The 18,350-nt window shown below is 41.1% G+C and overlaps 1 protein-coding gene across 4 annotated transcripts in view; it reads right to left on the reverse strand.

Annotated features, from left to right (window-relative positions):
• BMX (BMX non-receptor tyrosine kinase) overlaps positions 1 to 18,350 on the reverse strand; it is a 69,763-nt gene that overhangs the window by 5,495 nt on the left and 45,918 nt on the right. For all 4 annotated transcript variants that reach the window (XM_077146350.1, XM_077146351.1, XM_077146353.1 and 1 more), the window contains 3 exons: positions 17,629 to 17,693; positions 3,779 to 3,897; positions 1,069 to 1,226 (listed from right to left, as the gene is read on the reverse strand). In XM_077146350.1, coding sequence (XP_077002465.1) covers positions 1,069 to 1,226; positions 3,779 to 3,897; positions 17,629 to 17,693 — 342 coding nt within the window. The remainder of the gene's footprint in view (positions 1 to 1,068; positions 1,227 to 3,778; positions 3,898 to 17,628; positions 17,694 to 18,350) is intronic.

Below are 18,350 nucleotides of genomic sequence, written 5' to 3' on the forward strand. Positions count from 1 at the left end.
GAAAGTCTTCAATGGCTTCCCATCGCCTATAAAAAACAAACAAAATAACCTTGCACTCCTCTTCTTGTCATCCAGCCTGCAGAATCTGAGCCAAGCCTACCTTCCAAACCTATTTCCAATCCTTCCAACAACAGCTCCTGCCAAGCACATCCTGCTCACCCCTGCCTCTGCACCTTTGCTTGTGCTATTCTCACCTAGATACCCTTTGGCAAAAACTCCATTCACAAAGTCTCTGGATATTCTGCAGAGATTTCCAGATGTGGCTCAGACCCGAATGCATTCCCAAAACTGGGCTCCCTCTCCTCTGAGCTATTCCTGCACTCATCTACGTTTCTAATCTGGGCACGTAATTCTGCTTGGTGTTCTCAGTCCCACAGCAGATGTGTGTGTGTGTGCGTGCGCGCACATGTGTGTGTTACAACTCTTGAGTTCGAGGAGGGCAAACACGGAGCCTCATACTTCCTTAATATCTCCCATTAATTAAAACTATGAACATAGTGGATGTTTTGCAAATTAATCCCTGGCAATTTCAGCTCCATGTCCTCCCCTCAGATAACCTGACCCTCTACCTGCATGAGATGTTTTCAGTCATTGGCTGGAAGACATGGGGAGACAGGCTGGGGTGGTATGTGCTCTCTACACGTGGTTGTATGTTCTCCTTGAGGACAGTGGTGAAGAACAGAGACTCTGGTGTAGACAGCCTGCTTGAATCTCAGCCCTGCCTCTTACAGCTGCGTGGCCTTGGGCAAGTCACTTAACCTCTCTGGACCTCTGTTTCCTCTTCTGTAAGTTTTAGCAATGATAATAGTATCTACCTCATAGTGTGTTCCTGATGAATAAATGAGTTAGTATTTATGAAATTCTTAGGAGAGAGTTGGACATAAGTTGTTTATTAAATTGTTAGCCTCCCCCCATTCCTTGTTTTAAATTACTAACATTTGGGGGCAGGGTTCTGGGCCATTTGCACCTGCTCTGTAGCAGGTGACTCCCTCTGAATAAAGCTTTGCTCTGGTGGTGAGATGGTGAGATGCATCTAGGCCACCCCCAGCTTCCCGGGGGCCCACTTGCCTCATGCCAGCAGTTGTACATGACCTGGTAGATGGCATCCGATGCCAGCTGGGGCCGGTAGAGCCTGTGACCCTGCGAGACCTTCACAACCACCTGGGAGTTGTCATACAAGTCATAGGGCTGCTTCCCCAGGCTGAACACCTCCCACATCAGGATCCCTGCACCGAAAAAGAAAAAGAGGCAATGTCAGAAGGTACAGGGTTTGTGGGATGTGCCTCACACGGTAGGTCAGGAAGGCTATGGGTCACAGCAAGGGGTCTCTTGGGAAATGGGTCCTGAGGAAAAAGAGCAGGGCATGGAGGAGGGCCTGTGCCATTAATTCTGGAGCCTGGGGTCCCTTCCCCCATGCCTGCTGACACAGGAAGCCTCTTCTTGCCGGGTGGACAGGGAAGCGGCAAGAGCAGTTGCAGAGGGAGCCTGGGCTATTCCCAGGAACTGCCTCGGGCCTCACTCGGCCTCCACAGTGACAGTTCCCCATGTGGGGATCCCCGGCCTCAACCCTGAGGACTGACCAACATCCTCATCCTTTCTTTTTCTCTTGCTTGGTAGTTCCATGCAACAACTTGATTGCATGATTACATGACCTTTCAGTGGAATTTTAAAGATAAAACCATTGCCAGCAAAAAATCAAGTGCCTTTTGAGAATTTGGGAAAAGCCTCCGGCTCCCCCCTTGGCATATGGTTTTAGAGCATCATGGACTCTAGGTTAGGAAACCCAGTTCTGGCTGTGGTGGTCAAGAGGGGTCATCTGGAGTCATTTGGCGATGTGGCCTTTGAGTCCTAGTCCTGCCACTTACAGGCTGAGCAAGTTTCTTAAGCCTTCTCAGCCTCAGGCTCCTTGTCTATGAAGTGGGGATATTTGCCCCACATGGAATATTTAATCCTAGGATTAAATACTATAGAATTGGTTAAGCACTTAAAGGAGCGTGGGGACAATTTAAGTGCTCACTAAATGAAGGCCTTTGGGCCTTGTACTGGTCAAGGCCAGAGAACTTCAACAGTGATGCATGTTTGAGACCTTGGAATACTGGAAATATGTAAGAAGGAAGAAAATTGTTCTAAAACCATGACTAAGATTCGAACTTCAAAACTTCTTTGACCTCCAGGGCTACAGATTTTATGTAAAATAGTTATAATAAAGTAATTTTATATGTTGTTGTGGCTGCTTTTTCTTTTTTAGAACAATATTCTAAAAGAATTATTCAAAAGTACTGTTCTCTTTACAACTCTCACTTTGGAAGGTTACACACTTATTTCATTGCTCAAAATTTCTGTGGGACTCTTGTTCGGAAAATGCCTTCAGAGGCCCTGATTCATACTGAATATCCTCATTGGAGCCAAATTATTTAAGAATGGGTTTAGGTTTGGGAATCAGCCAGAAAATATCTGCAGCCAAGTTCAGGTGTAGAAGGTCATTACTCAAACAGGGTAATGTGATTTTGGGGTCAAAAACAGCTGTAATTATTGAGTAAGGGGACTGATTTTTTTACATCACTCATAAGGCATATCATTTGATACCAGGAGATCGTAACTAATTTTTACAAGGTACAAAAATTAATCAGTACAAAATGACACCAAGTATTCACCCAAATGCTGTTTTTGTGGTTTTTCCTTATTTGGTGTACACTGGATCTTTTTTTTTTTTAACAACAACCAATGCCACTTTGACTAAAGGAATAACCATTTTAAAAAATTTTGTCATGCAGAAAAATAAATAGCTAACTAAATTTTCCTTTTTTCAGGAAATCTTATGGGTGTCAATCTCAAAATCAAATGATGCTTTTGGACTAAGACAGGCATGACATAGGCCTCAGTCGTATTTAATATATTCTATAACTTTAGCTAATTTGGATTCGGTTTCCTGGACTGATCTGTCAGTGACTGAAAGCAGGTTTGACATTCCTTACAATGTCAAAAAAATCAGGAAATTAAGAGAGTGTCAATTTGAGAACTGTCTCAGTTTTCTAATTACCTTTACTACATTTCATTATAGATTTTAAATAAAATAAGAGTCAGCAAACTTTTCTCTGTAAAGGTCCAGAGAGTAAAGCTTTTAGGCTCTGCGGGCCACACAGTGTTTGTGGCAGCTCCTGAGCTCGGATGTGGCAGTGGAAAAGCAGCCAGAGGCAACACGGAAGCCAATCAAACATGATTTACAGAAACAGGCCTCCTGCTTTGGTCCTTGGACCACAGTGTGCCGACCCCTGCCCTAACATATGAATTTTAAACAAGGAGAGGAGACTAATTAAAATGAGGTAGAGGCCAAAGAAAGTGCCAGGTCATCTTTGGTGTTAACATTAGGCATGCCCAAAGAATCAGTTCAGAAGAGAATGATTATCTTGGCCTTTTTTGTGTAGAAAGTTGATGACTTCATTTTAAGCCCTTCGACTTTTTTGGACTCCATGCAAAGCTGGCTTTCGTTCCCAATGACTCCTCTTTATAAACTTTTTGTAATCTTCAAAGGAAACATTTTCATCCCGTTTGATGCTATGAGAAGGTGCTAGCAGGATGTACATTACACAATGTGGGGAAGACATCCTGACAGCTGACCCAAGAAAGGAAATCATCTTCTCCAGCCTCTTGCTTGACTCAGGCCATATGTGTCAGTGCTCAAGGACTTTGTAACAAATGGATGTTGCTGCTCTTGTGGTTTCCTGTTGTGGAAGCTGGCTTATGAAATGGGGCCGGGCCAGTGTGGCCACATTCTTACCGAATGCCCAGACATCAGACTTGCTGCTGTATTTGAAGTAGTGAAACACCTCTGGGGCTGACCACTTGACTGGAAACTTTGTTCCTACTGAACTGACATATTGGTCATCAAGCACATACCTGTTGGGGGAGGGGAGACAACAGCACAGACCTTAAGCCACACACGGGTACCAAACAGGCAAACCTCCGCGCTGCTGCCTCTGCGACCAGGCCAGCTGTCACGAGCAGATGAAGGACACGCAGCCAGCCAGAGGTTCAGCCCAGGGCCTCCGTTTTCTGGATCTTTGGCTTCCTTGCAAAGTGTGAGCTTGGCTAGAGGCTGCTCAGGACTTGCAAGCATTTAAAAAAATATCTAACATTGAAAAGAGCAAGACTTGAGTGCAAAAGTTTGGTAGATATAGAAAAACACAAAGGCATAAATAATAATAATAACCCCAAAGATAACCTGTATGTCTGCCACTCAGGATACCTTTTTTGTCATATTTTCCAATCTTTTTTCTATAAATGTAATTTAAGCAAAATACGGTTTCTGTTATTTTGATGTCTGCTTTTATTTTTCATTTAATGACATATCGGGAGCATTTTCCCATGCAGTTATGTTTTCGTCAGCAGCATCATACTTGATGGCTGAAAAGTTTTTCCTTTATGGGATACCATAATTTTAACTGTGTTAGTTGCTTCTCGTTTTCTGCTGTTATAAACAGCGATGAACAAAATTTCCTATGAAAACATCAAGACCATAAAAATATATGTTCAAGAACATTCACTGCAACTCTTGTCTGTAATAGTAAGAAAAATATAAGCCACCTCATATGTTCTCATGTGAGGAATGATTAAATATGTTATGTACATTAATACGATAGAATGCTATGCAGCCATTAAAAAACAAGATAGCTCTATGTTTCCCAGCATAAAAAATGCTCATAGTATACAGCTAGATGCAAAAGCAAGTATACATAATGTGATTTCCTTTCTGTGGGAACAAATAGTAAATGTACATATCTGGGTATGTGATCGGGTATACTTAGGAATAAGGTCTAAAAGGACACCCACAGGGCGGGCCACCGTGGCTCAGCAGGCAGAGGTCTCACCTGCCATGCCGGAGACCCAGGTTTGATTCCGGGTGCCGGCCCATGAAAAAAAAAAATTAAAAGGACACCCACAACATGCCAGCAGCAGTCACTGCTAGTCCTGAAGATAGGGTACAAGGATGAGGGGGACAGTTCTACTTATAAAACGTATACCCCGTTGCTTGTATTTCTTACCATAAGCATGTATTATTTATGTAGTAAATAGCGGGGAGCCTATATAGTTGCCCAGATAAACAATCCCAAGGAAATAATGATTCAACTAAAAAAAAAATAGGAAATTGAGAGACTTCTGAGAGATAGCTGACTAGAATAGCTCTAGATTAGCCCTGCTCCATGGAAAAGTTAGAGGACGGACAAGAGGGCGACTAAGGCGGGGATTTGGGAGCGTAGCTGAGCTGGGGGAGCCTTCTGCACCACCCACGGCAGCCCTGGTTGTGGAGGCTGAGGAACTGAGAGGCAGAAAGCTTGAGCCTGGTGTGGAGCCGCAGAGCCCACGGGAGCACACGGACGAGAACGCGAGACTAGGAAGTAAGCCAGGCCCCGTTCCTTGGTTGCGCTACCCTCACCAGCACAGCCCCATGACCAGCGACTTACCCCACACCCCACGCACCCGAACCCCGTCACCCACGCACATTCCCTGCACTCCAGGTGCCTCTACCCCACCAGCCCCCAGTGCATGTACCTGCCCCCCACCCCCACCCCAAATGCAGCCCAACCCACCTCCTCTGCACCCCTCCCAAGCACTACCACTCCCTCCCTGTTCCCCGCAGGCTGTTACCACCACATAAAGGCTGCGGACACTAACCTCCATACCTAGGCTACCCTGGCCCCTCGCCCATAGTGTCACACAGTGTCACTCCGCCCTCCCTGAGCTCAGGGCATCGGTTTACAGCACTGCCAGGCCCACCCATGCACACGGGCCCCCAATCACACCTTTCAGCTCTGGGAACCACACGTTACAGCAGTCCTAGAACCGTGCATGTGCATAGCCCTCAGCCTCACTTCCCAGCTCTGAGAAAGTGCCAACCTACACAGCCGGGTCACATCTGCCCACAACCTGCGAAGGCATAACCCCGACCTGCTGCCACAGCTCTACGCATGCACACAAAGGGCCCCGTGCCTTAGACCAGTGCATACCAGGGCTATGCCCCAGGGATGCTGCACCCGCACAGCTACATCCTCCCTGGCTGCTAGGTGCCCACGTTCACAAGCATCAGGGTAACATCCCCAACCTGCATCTATACCTGCCCTGAAACACATCACCGCACTGAGTGCCCCATCCTGTGCCCTGCTCCCTACTGTACAAACATATTGCAAACCAAGGCCTTAGACTACTGAAAGAAATCAACTCCCAAAGTAATGCGATGAAGACAGCAGAAGATCACTAAGCATATCACAATGCAGACAGATATAGCCCTGCCTAATGACCAAATTAAAATACCAGAGGAGACACAGATGCTGGAACAACTAATCAAAGATATTCATACAACCCTACTTAATAAAATAAGTGGGAAAGCAAATGGCATAAAGGAGATCAAGAAGACAGTAGAAGAGCACAGAGGAATTTTAAAGGCTAAATAAAAAAAATAATGGAAATCACAGAGATTAAACATGCTGTTGACCAAATAAAAACATACTAGAGGCACACAACACCAGATTTGAAGAGACAGAAGAAAGAACAAGTGATATAGAGGACAGGATAATTGACTTCGAAGACTCAAAACAGCAAATGGCAAAAGGGATGGAAAAAATTGAATGGGAACTCAGGGAAATGATAGACAAAACAAAGTGCACAAATATAAGAGTGTCCCAGAAAGAGAAGAGAGGAGTAAAGGGCTAGGAAGAGTAGTTGAGGATATAATGGGGGAAACTTCCCAACCCTCATAAAAGACATAAATATGTAAGTCAAAGAAGCCCAAAGAACTCCAAACAGAATAAATCCAAATAGGCCTTCCCCAAGGCACATACTAATCAGTATGTCAAATGTTGAAGAAAAGCAGAAAATCCTGAAAGCAACAAGAGAAAAACAATCTGCTACATACAAGGGAAATCAAATAAGACTGAGTTCAGACTACTCAACTAGCACCCTGGAGGTGAGAAGGCAGTGGTATGATATATTCAAGATCCTGAAAGAGAAAAACTTCCAGCCAAGAATTCTGTACCCAGCCAAATTGTCCTTCAAAATTGAGGGAGAGATTAAAGTTTTCACAGACAAAGAAGTCCTGAAAGAATTTGTCAACAAGAGATTGGCCCTACAAGAAATACTAAAAGAAGTTGTGCCGGCTTAAAAAAAAAGACAGGAGAGGGAGGTCTGCAGGAGGGCACAGAATTGAAGAGTACCATTAAAAGTAATTTAAAGAATACAAAGAGAAAGATGGCAAAGAATATATAGATCTGACAAATAAAATAAAAAAGATAAGATGGTGGAATCAAGAAACGCATTTTCAGTAATAACTTTGAATGTTAATGGACTAAACTTATCAATTAAAAGATATAGATTGGCAGGATAGATTAAGAAACATAATCCAGCTATATGCTGCTTACAAGACTCATCTTAGACACAGGGATACAAATAGATTGAAAGTGAAAGGATGGAAAAAGATTTTCCATGCAAGTTGTAACCAAAAGAAAGCAGGAGTAGCTATACCAATATTGAACAAAATAGCTTTAAATGTAAAGACATCATAAGAGGCAGAGAACGACACTATATACTAATTAAAGGGTCAATTCACGAAGAAGATATAACACTCATAAATGTTTATGCTCCCATTCAAGGAGCTCCAAAGTACACGAGTCAGACATTGGCAAAACTGAGGGGAGTGATAGATGTTTCAACAATAATAGTAGGAGACTTCAATACACCATTCTCCTCTATGGCAGAACAACCAGACAGAAGATCAACAAGGAAATAGAGAAGTTAAATAACTTGATAAATGAAATAGACCTAATAGACATATATAAGTCATTGCACCACAATGCACAAGGTTATACATTCTTCTCTAGTGCTCATGGAACATTCTCCAGGATAAATCATATGCTGGGGCACAAAACAGGTCTTTATAAACTTAAAAACACTGAAATTATTCAAAGCACTTTCTCCGATCACAATGGGATGAAGCTGGATCTCAATAACCACCAAAGAACGAGAACATTCACAAATATATGGAGATTAAATAACACACTCTTAAACAACCAGTGGGTCAAAGAAGAAATTGCTAGAGAAATCAGTAGCTATCTGGAGATGAATGAAAATGAGAATACAACTTATCAGAACTTATGGGATGTGGCAAAGGCTGTGTTGAGAGGGAAATTTGTTGCCCTAAATGCTTATAATAAAAAAAAAGAAAGAGTAAAAATCAAGGACTTAACAGCACACCTGGAGGAACTCAAGAAAGAACAGCAAACGAATCCCCAAAGCAAATAGGAGAAGAGAAATAACAAAGATTAAAGTGGAGAGAAATGAATGGGAGAACAACAGAACAATAGAAAGAATCAATAAAACCAAAAGTTGGTTCTTTGAGAAAATCAATAAAATTCATGGGCCAGTAGCAAGGCTGACAAAGAAAAAAGAGAGTGGATGCAAATAAACAAAATCAGAAACAAGAGGGGGTGCATTACCACAGACCCTGAAGAAATAAAAGAAATCATAAGAGCATACTATGAACAGCTATATGCCAACAAACTAGACAATTTAGATGAAATGGACACATTCCTGGAGACACACAAACAAGCTACACGGATTCAGGAAGAAATAGAAAATCTCAACAAACCAATCTCAAGTAAAGAGATTCAATCAGTCATCAAAAATCTTCCTACAAAGAAAAGCCCAGGGCCAGATGGCTTCACAGGGGAATTTTATCAAAATTCCAGAAAGAACTAACACCAATCTTGCTCAAACTTTTCCAAAAAATTGAGGAAAAAGGAACTCTACCTAACTCATGTTATGAAGCTAATATCATTTTAATACAAAAACCAGGTGAAGATGCTATAAGAAAGGAAAACTACAGGCCAATCTCCCTAATGAACATAGATGCAAAAATTCTGTATAAAATATTAGCAAATCGAATCCAACAGCACATCAAAAGAATTATACACCATGACCAAGTGGGGTTTATACTAGGGATGCAAGGATGGTTCAACACAAGAAAATCAATTAATGTAATACAGTACATTAACAAATCGAAAGGGAAAATCACATTATTATCTCGATTGATGTTGAAAAAGCATTCAACAAAATTCAGCATTCTTTTCTGATAAAAACACTCCAAAAGATAAGAACCAAAGGTAACTACTTCAATATGATAAAGGGACTATATGAAAAACTGATATTCAGCATTGTACTCAATGGAGAGAGACTGAAAGTCTTCCCCCTAAGGTCAGGTACAAGACAAGGTTGCCCACCATCACCAGTATTATTCAACATTGTACTAGAAGTTCTATCTAGAGCAATCAGGCAGGACAAAGAAATAAAAGGCATCCAAATTGCAAAGGAAGAAGTAAAACTGTCATTATTTGCAGATGATTTGATACTATACCTGGAAGAGCCTGAGAAATCTACAGCAAAGATACTTGTGCTAATAAATTCAGCAAGGTGGCAGGATACAAAATTAATGTGCAAAAATCAGTAACATTTCTATATACAAGCAATGACGTAGCTGAGAAATCAGTTAAAGAAAAAATCCCATTCAAAATACTAACTAAAAGAATCAAATACTTAGGAATGAATTTAACTAGGGATGTAAAGGGCTTGTACACAGAAAACTATATAACACTGCTAAAGGAGATCTAAATAGGTGGAAAGACATTCATTTCTTGCTCATGGATAGGAAGGCTACATATAGTTAAGATGTCAGTTCTCCCCAAATTGATCTACAGAGTCAACACAGTACCAATCAAAATTCCAACAACCTACTTTGAAGGTTTGGAAAAGCTAACTACCAAATTCATCTGGAAGGGAAAGAGAACTCAAATAGCTAAAAGCATCCAAAAAAAGAAGAATGAAGTGGGAGGATTAACACTCCCTGACTTTAAAGCCTATTATAAAGCCACAGTGGTCAAAACAGCATGGCACTGGCACAAAGATAGAAGCACTGACCAATGGAATTGAATCGAGAGTGCAGAAATAGACCACCAAGTCTATGGTCAACTGATTTTTGACAAGGCCCCCAAATCCTCTGAACTGTGACAAAATAGTCTTTTCAATAAATGGGCATGGAAGAACTGGATATCAATAGCCAAAAGAATGAAAGAGGACCCCTATCTTACACCCTACACAAAAATGAACTCAAAGTGGATCAAACACCTAAATATAAGAACTAGCACCATAAAGCTTCTAGAAGAAAATGTAGGGAAACATCTTCAAGACCTAGTAATAGGAGGTAGCTTCCTAAACTTTACACCCAAAGCGCAAGCAACAAAAGGAAAAAAAGATAAATGGAATTCCTCAAAATCAAATGCTTCTGCACCTCAAAAGACTGTGAAAAAGGTGAAGAGGCAGCCAACTCAATGGGAGAAAATAGTTGGAAATCACATATTGGACAAAGGTTTCATTTCCTGTATATACAAAGAAATCATACAACTCAACAACAAAAGAACAAACAACCCAATTATAAAATGGGCTAAAGATATGAACATGCATTTTTCTGAAGAGCAAATATGGATGGACCAAAAGCACATGAAGAGATGCTCATTTTCATTGGCTATAAGGGAAATGCAGATCAAGACTACAATGAGATACCACCCCACACCTATAAGAATGGCTGTTATTAAACAAACAGGAAACTATAAATACCGGAGAGGATTTAAAGAAACTGGGGCACATATGCATTGCTGGTGTGAATGTATAATGGTGCAGCCACTAAGGAAGACAGTTTGAGGGTTCCTTAGGAAACTAAATATCAAGTTGCCCTATGACCCAGCAATAGCATCACTTGTTATATACCCAGAAGAGCTGAAAGCAACAACACAAACAGACATTTGCATGCCGATGTTCATAGCAGCATTATTCACAATTGCCAATAGATGGAAACAAACCAAATGCCCATCCACAGATGAATGGCTCAGCAAAATGCGGTATATACATATGATGGAATATTATGCAGCAGTAAGACAAAATGATGTTCTGAAGCACATGACAAGATGGATGAGCCTTGAGGACATAATGCTGAACAAAATTAGCCAGACACAAAAGGATAGATACTGTTTCATTCCACTTTTATGACCAGCATAAAGGTATAATCAGAGGCTTAAAATACAGAATATAGGGGACTTAGAGACACACAGACGCTAGAGATGGGTGAACTATTAGCTAATGAGGTTGAACTCCAATGTAAGGAAATATATAGGAGTGAAGGTGGTTCTCTAGTGGGTCTAGAAGTAATATTATCATATTGAAGATGAACAAGATTAACATGAGACCCAGACGTTTGGAGATGCAGGGCCCTGCACATGGCACCCTGTGCCTTCCCGTGTGATGTTAAGCAAGCCAGAACCCAGAGTTATGTCCTGAAGCAGCTAAGTGAGGGCCCACAGAAGCAAGGTGAGGAACCCCCACAGGGAACAGGCTGAAAGCAAAGGAGCCCAAGAGCAATGGTCCAGCAGATGCTAGCGACTTGCCTTCCCAACTGACAGAGGTGTTCCAGATGGCATCAGTCTTTCTCGAGTGCCTTAGTTTGGACATTTTCTTGGCACTAGAATGTTAATCTGTAACTTAATAAATCTCTTTTTAAAAAGTTGTTCCATTTCTGGTATATTGCATTCGGGCAGCTTTAACAAACGAATACAGTGGCCAATTGATTAACCGGTCAATAAACCAAAAAGTCCACCTTTTGTCCAGGTGCATGAGCCTGTGCAGGACTACTGGCAGGACCAGTAGAGCTGAAAGATTGTGGGCTGTGGGCAGAGAGGGTGTGTTGCTGCCATATCTGAGCCGAGCACTGCTCCAAGTAGCTGGCCAGTGCCGCAGTCTTCTCCAGCCTGTGGTCACGGGGAGGATGACTTTGAGTTCAGCAGACCCTTGGAGCCATGGGCTCTATTGAGTCCAAAAGACACAAATGGGTCTGATGAGTCATTTTTAAAAGTCCTCTTGGGAACTTTAAAGTCATGGATGTCAAGGAAAGCTAGAGGTTAAAACATGATAATGTATAACACAGTAAATCCTGTGGTGGATGATAACTGAGGTTAACTGTACAAATATTAAAAAATTCATTCATGAGCTACAGCAAATGCACGACACTATTGCAAGGAGTTAATAATAGAGGGGCATTTGGGAAAAATTTACATATTGCAAACTGTAGACTATAGTTAACGATAATATCTTTTTTAACATTTTTAAATTGTGAAATATACCATATATGCAGAAAAGTAATACATTTCAAAGTGCATTTTAACAAGTAGTTATAGCACAAACATCAAAGTACGGTATGGGTTACAATTCCGCCATTTTGGGTATTTCTTTCTAGTTGCTCTAAGACACTGGAGACTAAAAAGGAATATCAATATAATGATTCAGCAGTCATACTCACGGTTAAATCTTAATTTCTCCCTCTCATTTGATCTTTCTCCCAATCTTTAGGGTATTTGGGCAATGACTATTCTTCATGTTGAGAAGGGGTGTTGACATTATGGGGTACGGGTAGGGGGATGCAGCTAGTTGCTATTCTTGGAGAGACAGGTATCTCTGAGTTTCAGGGCTTCTCTGGCATAGGGACAATCTGAAAGTTTTAGGTTTCTGAAAAATAAGCTGAGCGATATGTTTATAGGGTCTCAAGGACAGCTCTGGATATTCTTTAGGGTTTTCAGGAATACTGTTGTTTGGGGCTTATCTTACTGTAGCAATTAGCAATATCTAGCTGAGTTTGCATAAAAGTAGTCTCTAGGATAGCTTCTCAACTCTATTTGAACTCTCTTAGCCACTGACACCTTATTTTGTTCTGTTTCTTTTCCCCTTTTGGGTCAAGAAGGTGTTGTCAATCCCACAGTGCCAGGGCCAGGTTCATCCCTAGGAGTCATGTCCCACATTGTCAGGGAAACTTTCACCTCTGGATTGTATGTCCCACATAGGGGGAAGGATAACTATTTTACTTGCTTAAAGAGAGTTGGGCTTAAAGAGAGAGAGAGAGAGACCACATCTGAGCAACCAAAGAGATTTTTTGGAAATGACTCTTAGGTATAACTATACGTAGGCTTAGTTTCCCTGTTTTAGAAATGAATTTCAGAAGAGCAGGCTTCAAGAATAGTCATAACCAGTAGCCATGTTTCTTGATGATGGTTGTGTAATGATATAGCTTTCACAATGTGACTGTGTGATTGTGAAAACCTTGTGTCTGATGCTCCTTTTATCTACCTTGTCAACAGATGAGTAGAACATATGGAATAAAAATAAATAATAGGGGGAATAAATGTTAAAATAAATTTAGTTTGAAATGCTAGTGATCAATGAAAGGGAGGGGTAAGGGGTATGGTATGTATAATTTTTTTTTCTGTTTTCGTTTTATTTTTCTCCTGTCTTTTTATTTCTTTTTCTGAATTGATGCAACTGTCCTAAGAAATGATCATGATGATGAATATGCAACTATGTGATGATATTGTGAATTACTGATTATATATGTACAATGGAATGATCACATATTAAGAATGTTTGTGTTTCCTGTAATTTTTTTTAATTAATAAAAAATTAAAAAAAAAAAAGATGAACAAGATTGAAAGGGGTTGTATAGGCCTACATGTCCCACTGATTCACACTAGAAATTTGAATTAGTTCTCTCAAGAATTACTTCAAAGGTATGATTATTGTATAAAGAATGTTTAAGTCCAGGGTACAGGGGGAAAAATGCTATTGCATGCTATGAGCTATGTTCAAAAGGAAACCATCAGCATTACCTCAGCAATAGCAGAGGTAAATAATGGGGTGAGGGATAAGAGTTAAGAGGAAGTTTAGATTTCCTATTTGGCAAGGGTGTATTTATTTGTTTTCTTTCTCTTGGGAACAATGAAATTATCTAAAATTGAGAATGTTGATGGACTGTGGACTTTGGGCACTATACATGATACCCGATGAACGCAGGTAGCTGAAGGATGCACTGATGGAGAAATAGATTGGTGAACGATGGTGCATACTTATGAATGAAGGTTGTGCTGCTACAAAAAGGAACAAAGTTGTGAGGCATGCAAAGATGTGAATGAATATGTGGGATATGTGGCAAGACAAAAAAAGCCAGAAACAAAGAACAACATGGTATGGTCACCTTTAGAAAATGCTTATAAGAACAGGGGTTGTAAGCTTTTAGAGCAGGCACATTAAGTCTGGAGTGGTGATTATTATTTCTGGATTTTGAGAGGCTGTTTTACATATATAACCTGATATTTAGAGATAAGAATGAAGCCGAACAGGTTCGGGTTAAAGTAATTCAGAACATAGGGGTAAGGAAGACAGTGTCTATATTTTAGAACCACACATACTCTTTGACACGGAAGAAAGGTTTATTTGATCTGGAGTGCATAATCTAATTCAACCTATTTATATAGCTCATTTGAACAAGTGAAACACAGGGAGCACAGAATGAGAAAGAGGTCCTTTAATCCTATATAGATTATTGTAATGCCTGGAAACATCCTGGACTATATGAAGCAGATAATCAAAAAGTATTGGCAAAGTGCCCTGAGGGAGGGGAGAAAGAATATGGAACTATTAAACTTTACCATCAGGAAATCCCATGATACTGTGTTAAACTTTAGGGACACCCAAAGCAATAGGCCATGACTTGGATCATGAGGCTTACTCCTGTGAAGCTTATGTAGGTAGCATAGAAGCTTAGAGTACCTATAGGCATGCCTAAGAGTTACTTCTAGAGGACCTCTGTTGTTGCTCAGATGTGGCCTAAGTCTCTCTAAGCCCAACTCTGCAAGTGAAATCATTGCCCTCCCCGCTACGTGGGACATGACATCCAGGGGTGAAAGTCCCCCTGGTGATGTGGGAGATGACTCCTGGGGATGAATCCAGACCTGGCACTGTGGGATCAACAATTACATCCTGACCAAAAGGGGGAACAGAAGTGTAATTAATAAAGTATCAGTGGCAGAGAGAGTTCAAATAGAGTTAAGAGGCTACTCTGGAGGTTGCTCTTATGCAAGCTTCAGGTAGACCTTGCTACCTATCATAACCTGCCAACCCCCAACCAGGACCATTCCAGCCAATCCTAGAGAATACCCAGGGCAATATATAAGATTCCACAAGGGCTATGATGATGAATATGCAACTATGTGATGATATTTTGAGTTACTGATTATATATGTAGAACGGAATGATCAAAATAGGAATATTTACATTTGCTTTGTCTTTTTTGGTATTTAAAAAAATTAAAAAATAAAAAAAAAAAAACAAGAAAAAAAAAAAAAGATTCCACAAGGGTTCCATGCACTAGAGCAGCTTTCCAGAAACCTAAAACCTCCAGGTGGGTCCCTGGTCCAGATAAGTCTTGAAACCTAGCCCAGCCTCTCCAAAACATCAGATGGTTCCATCTCCCTACCACATATTAGTGACAGACCCTTTCAATATCAAAAATTTAGAACTGCTATAGCCCAAACACCCCTAAAGAGAAGTATGGAAAGATCAAAGGTGATGGTGGAGTTATATATAGAAGACAGGATTTAACAAATGAATATGATTGCTGAATCATTAAATTGATATCTTTTTAGTATCCAGTATCTTAGCGCAGCTAGAAGTAAAAATATAAAATTGTGGAACTGTAACCCCTGCCAAACTCTGAAATATGTTCTACTACTAACTGAGGCGCTATGCTTTGAAATTTATTGCTTTTTTGTATATATGTTATTTTTTCACAGAAAAAGAAGGAAAAAAAGTAAATTGTGATGATAAAAAAATAAGCCCTTTAGTCTCCTATATTCTGGAGGATCGTATAGTAGCCCATGACAAACTCTGGGATCTGACCTATAACCATTTGTTGAAGAGTGCTTTGAAAACTATTGCTTTTTTATTTCTTTGCTTTGTATATATGTTATACCATACAATAAAAAAGTAAAAAAAAATAGGAAATTGAAAATTATGGAATCTGAACATTTGAATATAATTCATGGAAAAGTTTTACAGAGAAAAATGCCAGAGTTCTCTACTATAATTTAAAACATAAGAACAAGCTGGTTGGACACATCATTCTTTTAAATATTAATAATCGTGGTAAACAGCCCTTTCACAGGATTACACCCATACTTTTCTTTCCGGGCCCCCTCAGGTTCCCCAGGCACCACAAGACCCCCCAGAAAATATCCCGGCACACCTGACTGGGGTCCGCTCATGATCTGAATCTTCTCTTCAAATCATCAGGACCAAGTTGAGTGACAGGTGTTTGGATGATGTGGCCACAGAGCTTCATGACCCACAGGGCCCAGTGCCTGGCCTCCAGGATCCTTCCATCAGAGCAAGACCGTGTGCCTCCCCTACCCGCAGCCACAGAGAACCTGACATGTGTCCCCTGGCTGCTGGCATTGCAGCCAACAGTCCTGCCTTGAGAGCACAGGCAGGATCAGTTCCCTTCTCCTAAGTGCTTTTCTTCCTTCTAAGGCGCTCTGAGAAGTTTCCTCTCTTGCCTCCAGAGAGCTACATATTTGGAGCCTCAGTCTCTGACGGTGGTTAGAGTGATGGCAGGGAGCACACTGCTAAAGGTCACCTTTGTGATGGGCCCATACTGGGGGGTTCCATCTTCCCCAACAATGAGGTGATAAAATGTCAAGAGGACTTACTATGGCTCCAGCCCATCGTCTGGCTCTGGAGTCAAGGAGCATCTCCTGTTACTGAATTTGAGACTTTTAAAAACAGATCCTTCAAGGGCCTTTTAGGGCCCTGCTTGCTAAATACAGGGCTGGTCTTTGCCAACTCTTAAGATCCCTTTTAAACTCCATTATTCCTCTTCAGAATTATGTGATTTTATATGGAAGCAGCACAACTTTCTAACCGTTTTTTATCTCAATGTCAAGAACACCTACTTGCCCCTAGACTAAACTGTGAACTTTTTGAGGGCAGAAACTCTCCCATTTATATCAGTGTCTTCCATGAGCCTAGGCATTCAGAGGGCACTCAATAAATGCTTGTTGAATGGAAAGAGTGATATGCATACCCTCATTTGCTATGCAAAACCATGAAAATTGGCCCCGAGGCTTAAATTGTATGAGGATTCAGAACGCAAGAAAAGACTGTTTTAGGCTGCTATCAAAATCAAAATGATTTCTCCAAATTAAGAAATGGTGGTAAACTGGCCCACCAAGAGAATCTGAGCCTACTTTCATGTCTTACTTGGTAATACAGAAAATTTAATGACATGAAAACAAAAGCTTTCCTAGTGTCAGTGCTCTGCCCATTTGAACATAGACAGAAAACCAGAAAGGGCTAAAGGAGCCTTGATGGAGTTAAAATATATGTAATATACATAATATATACTTATCCAAATAATGTGGCTGTAACACATTATATTTAAATAAGCATATGGAATTTATTCATAAGCTCAGGAAATATTTTCCAGAGTGCTGACAGAACTGAAAGGCAGCTGAGATAAATTTTGGAGAATAATCCCATTTTACAAGTGAAGAAATGAAGTGAAGCATGTTTCACAGGGCATCAGAGGCAGTAGTGGGGAGAGAAGACCCAGGTACTTAAACCCCCAGTTCAGGGGGGCCTGCAGTGGTGATGGGCAGAGAGGGGTTACCGGAAATTGCTCTCTTGTTGGTTGCCCCTTTAGAGTCGGCTTACCTCGTCATCCCAAAGTCAGATACTTTCACAGAGAGATCACTGTCCACTAAGCAGTTTCGAGCAGCCTTTAGAGGAAAACAAAAAATCAACAAGAATTAAATGTGACCAAAATTCTCCTGACATCAGAATCAGACATCTTCCTCCTTTTCACCAGAGCACTCAACAAATCTCCAGTTGCCTATCCCAACCCCAAATGCCCCGAAGTTGCCTTTCTTCCCTTTGTAATTTTCAATTTTTCAAAATGAAAATGTGCTCCCCTAGGTATTTTCACTCATGCATCCCTCCTTGTGAAACACCATGAAAGCTGTTACAAACGAAACTTGGAGCTTCAGCTCATCAGTGAGAAAGAAAATTCCAGGGGCCGCCTTTCCACCTCGGGGACATGGCACATGACCAAATGCACAGAGAACGGGGAGGTCCCACCATTTGCCAACTTTATGCTCTTGCTTTGCAGGCAGAAACGTTGCCCAGGTTGCTGTGACAGCCCTGGGCTTGTGTGCGCAGTGTGGAGGCTGCTTGGCACAAGAAAATCTCTGAAGTTAAATTCCAGTGAAGACCAATCTGAACACTGCACTCCCATCCTGACCCAAAGACCTCACAAAGCTCACTTCTTCTGGGTTTTGTTTTTGCAGTTTCTGTTTCAAACAATTGCTTTAGCACTAAGCCCTTCCTGGAGGAGAGGCCAACTTAGGTTTAATGGTTTCAAGAAAAGCTAAACCGGC

Source organism: Tamandua tetradactyla, chromosome X, assembly GCF_023851605.1.
Source record: "Tamandua tetradactyla isolate mTamTet1 chromosome X, mTamTet1.pri, whole genome shotgun sequence".
Lineage (NCBI taxonomy): Eukaryota > Metazoa > Chordata > Mammalia > Pilosa > Myrmecophagidae > Tamandua > Tamandua tetradactyla.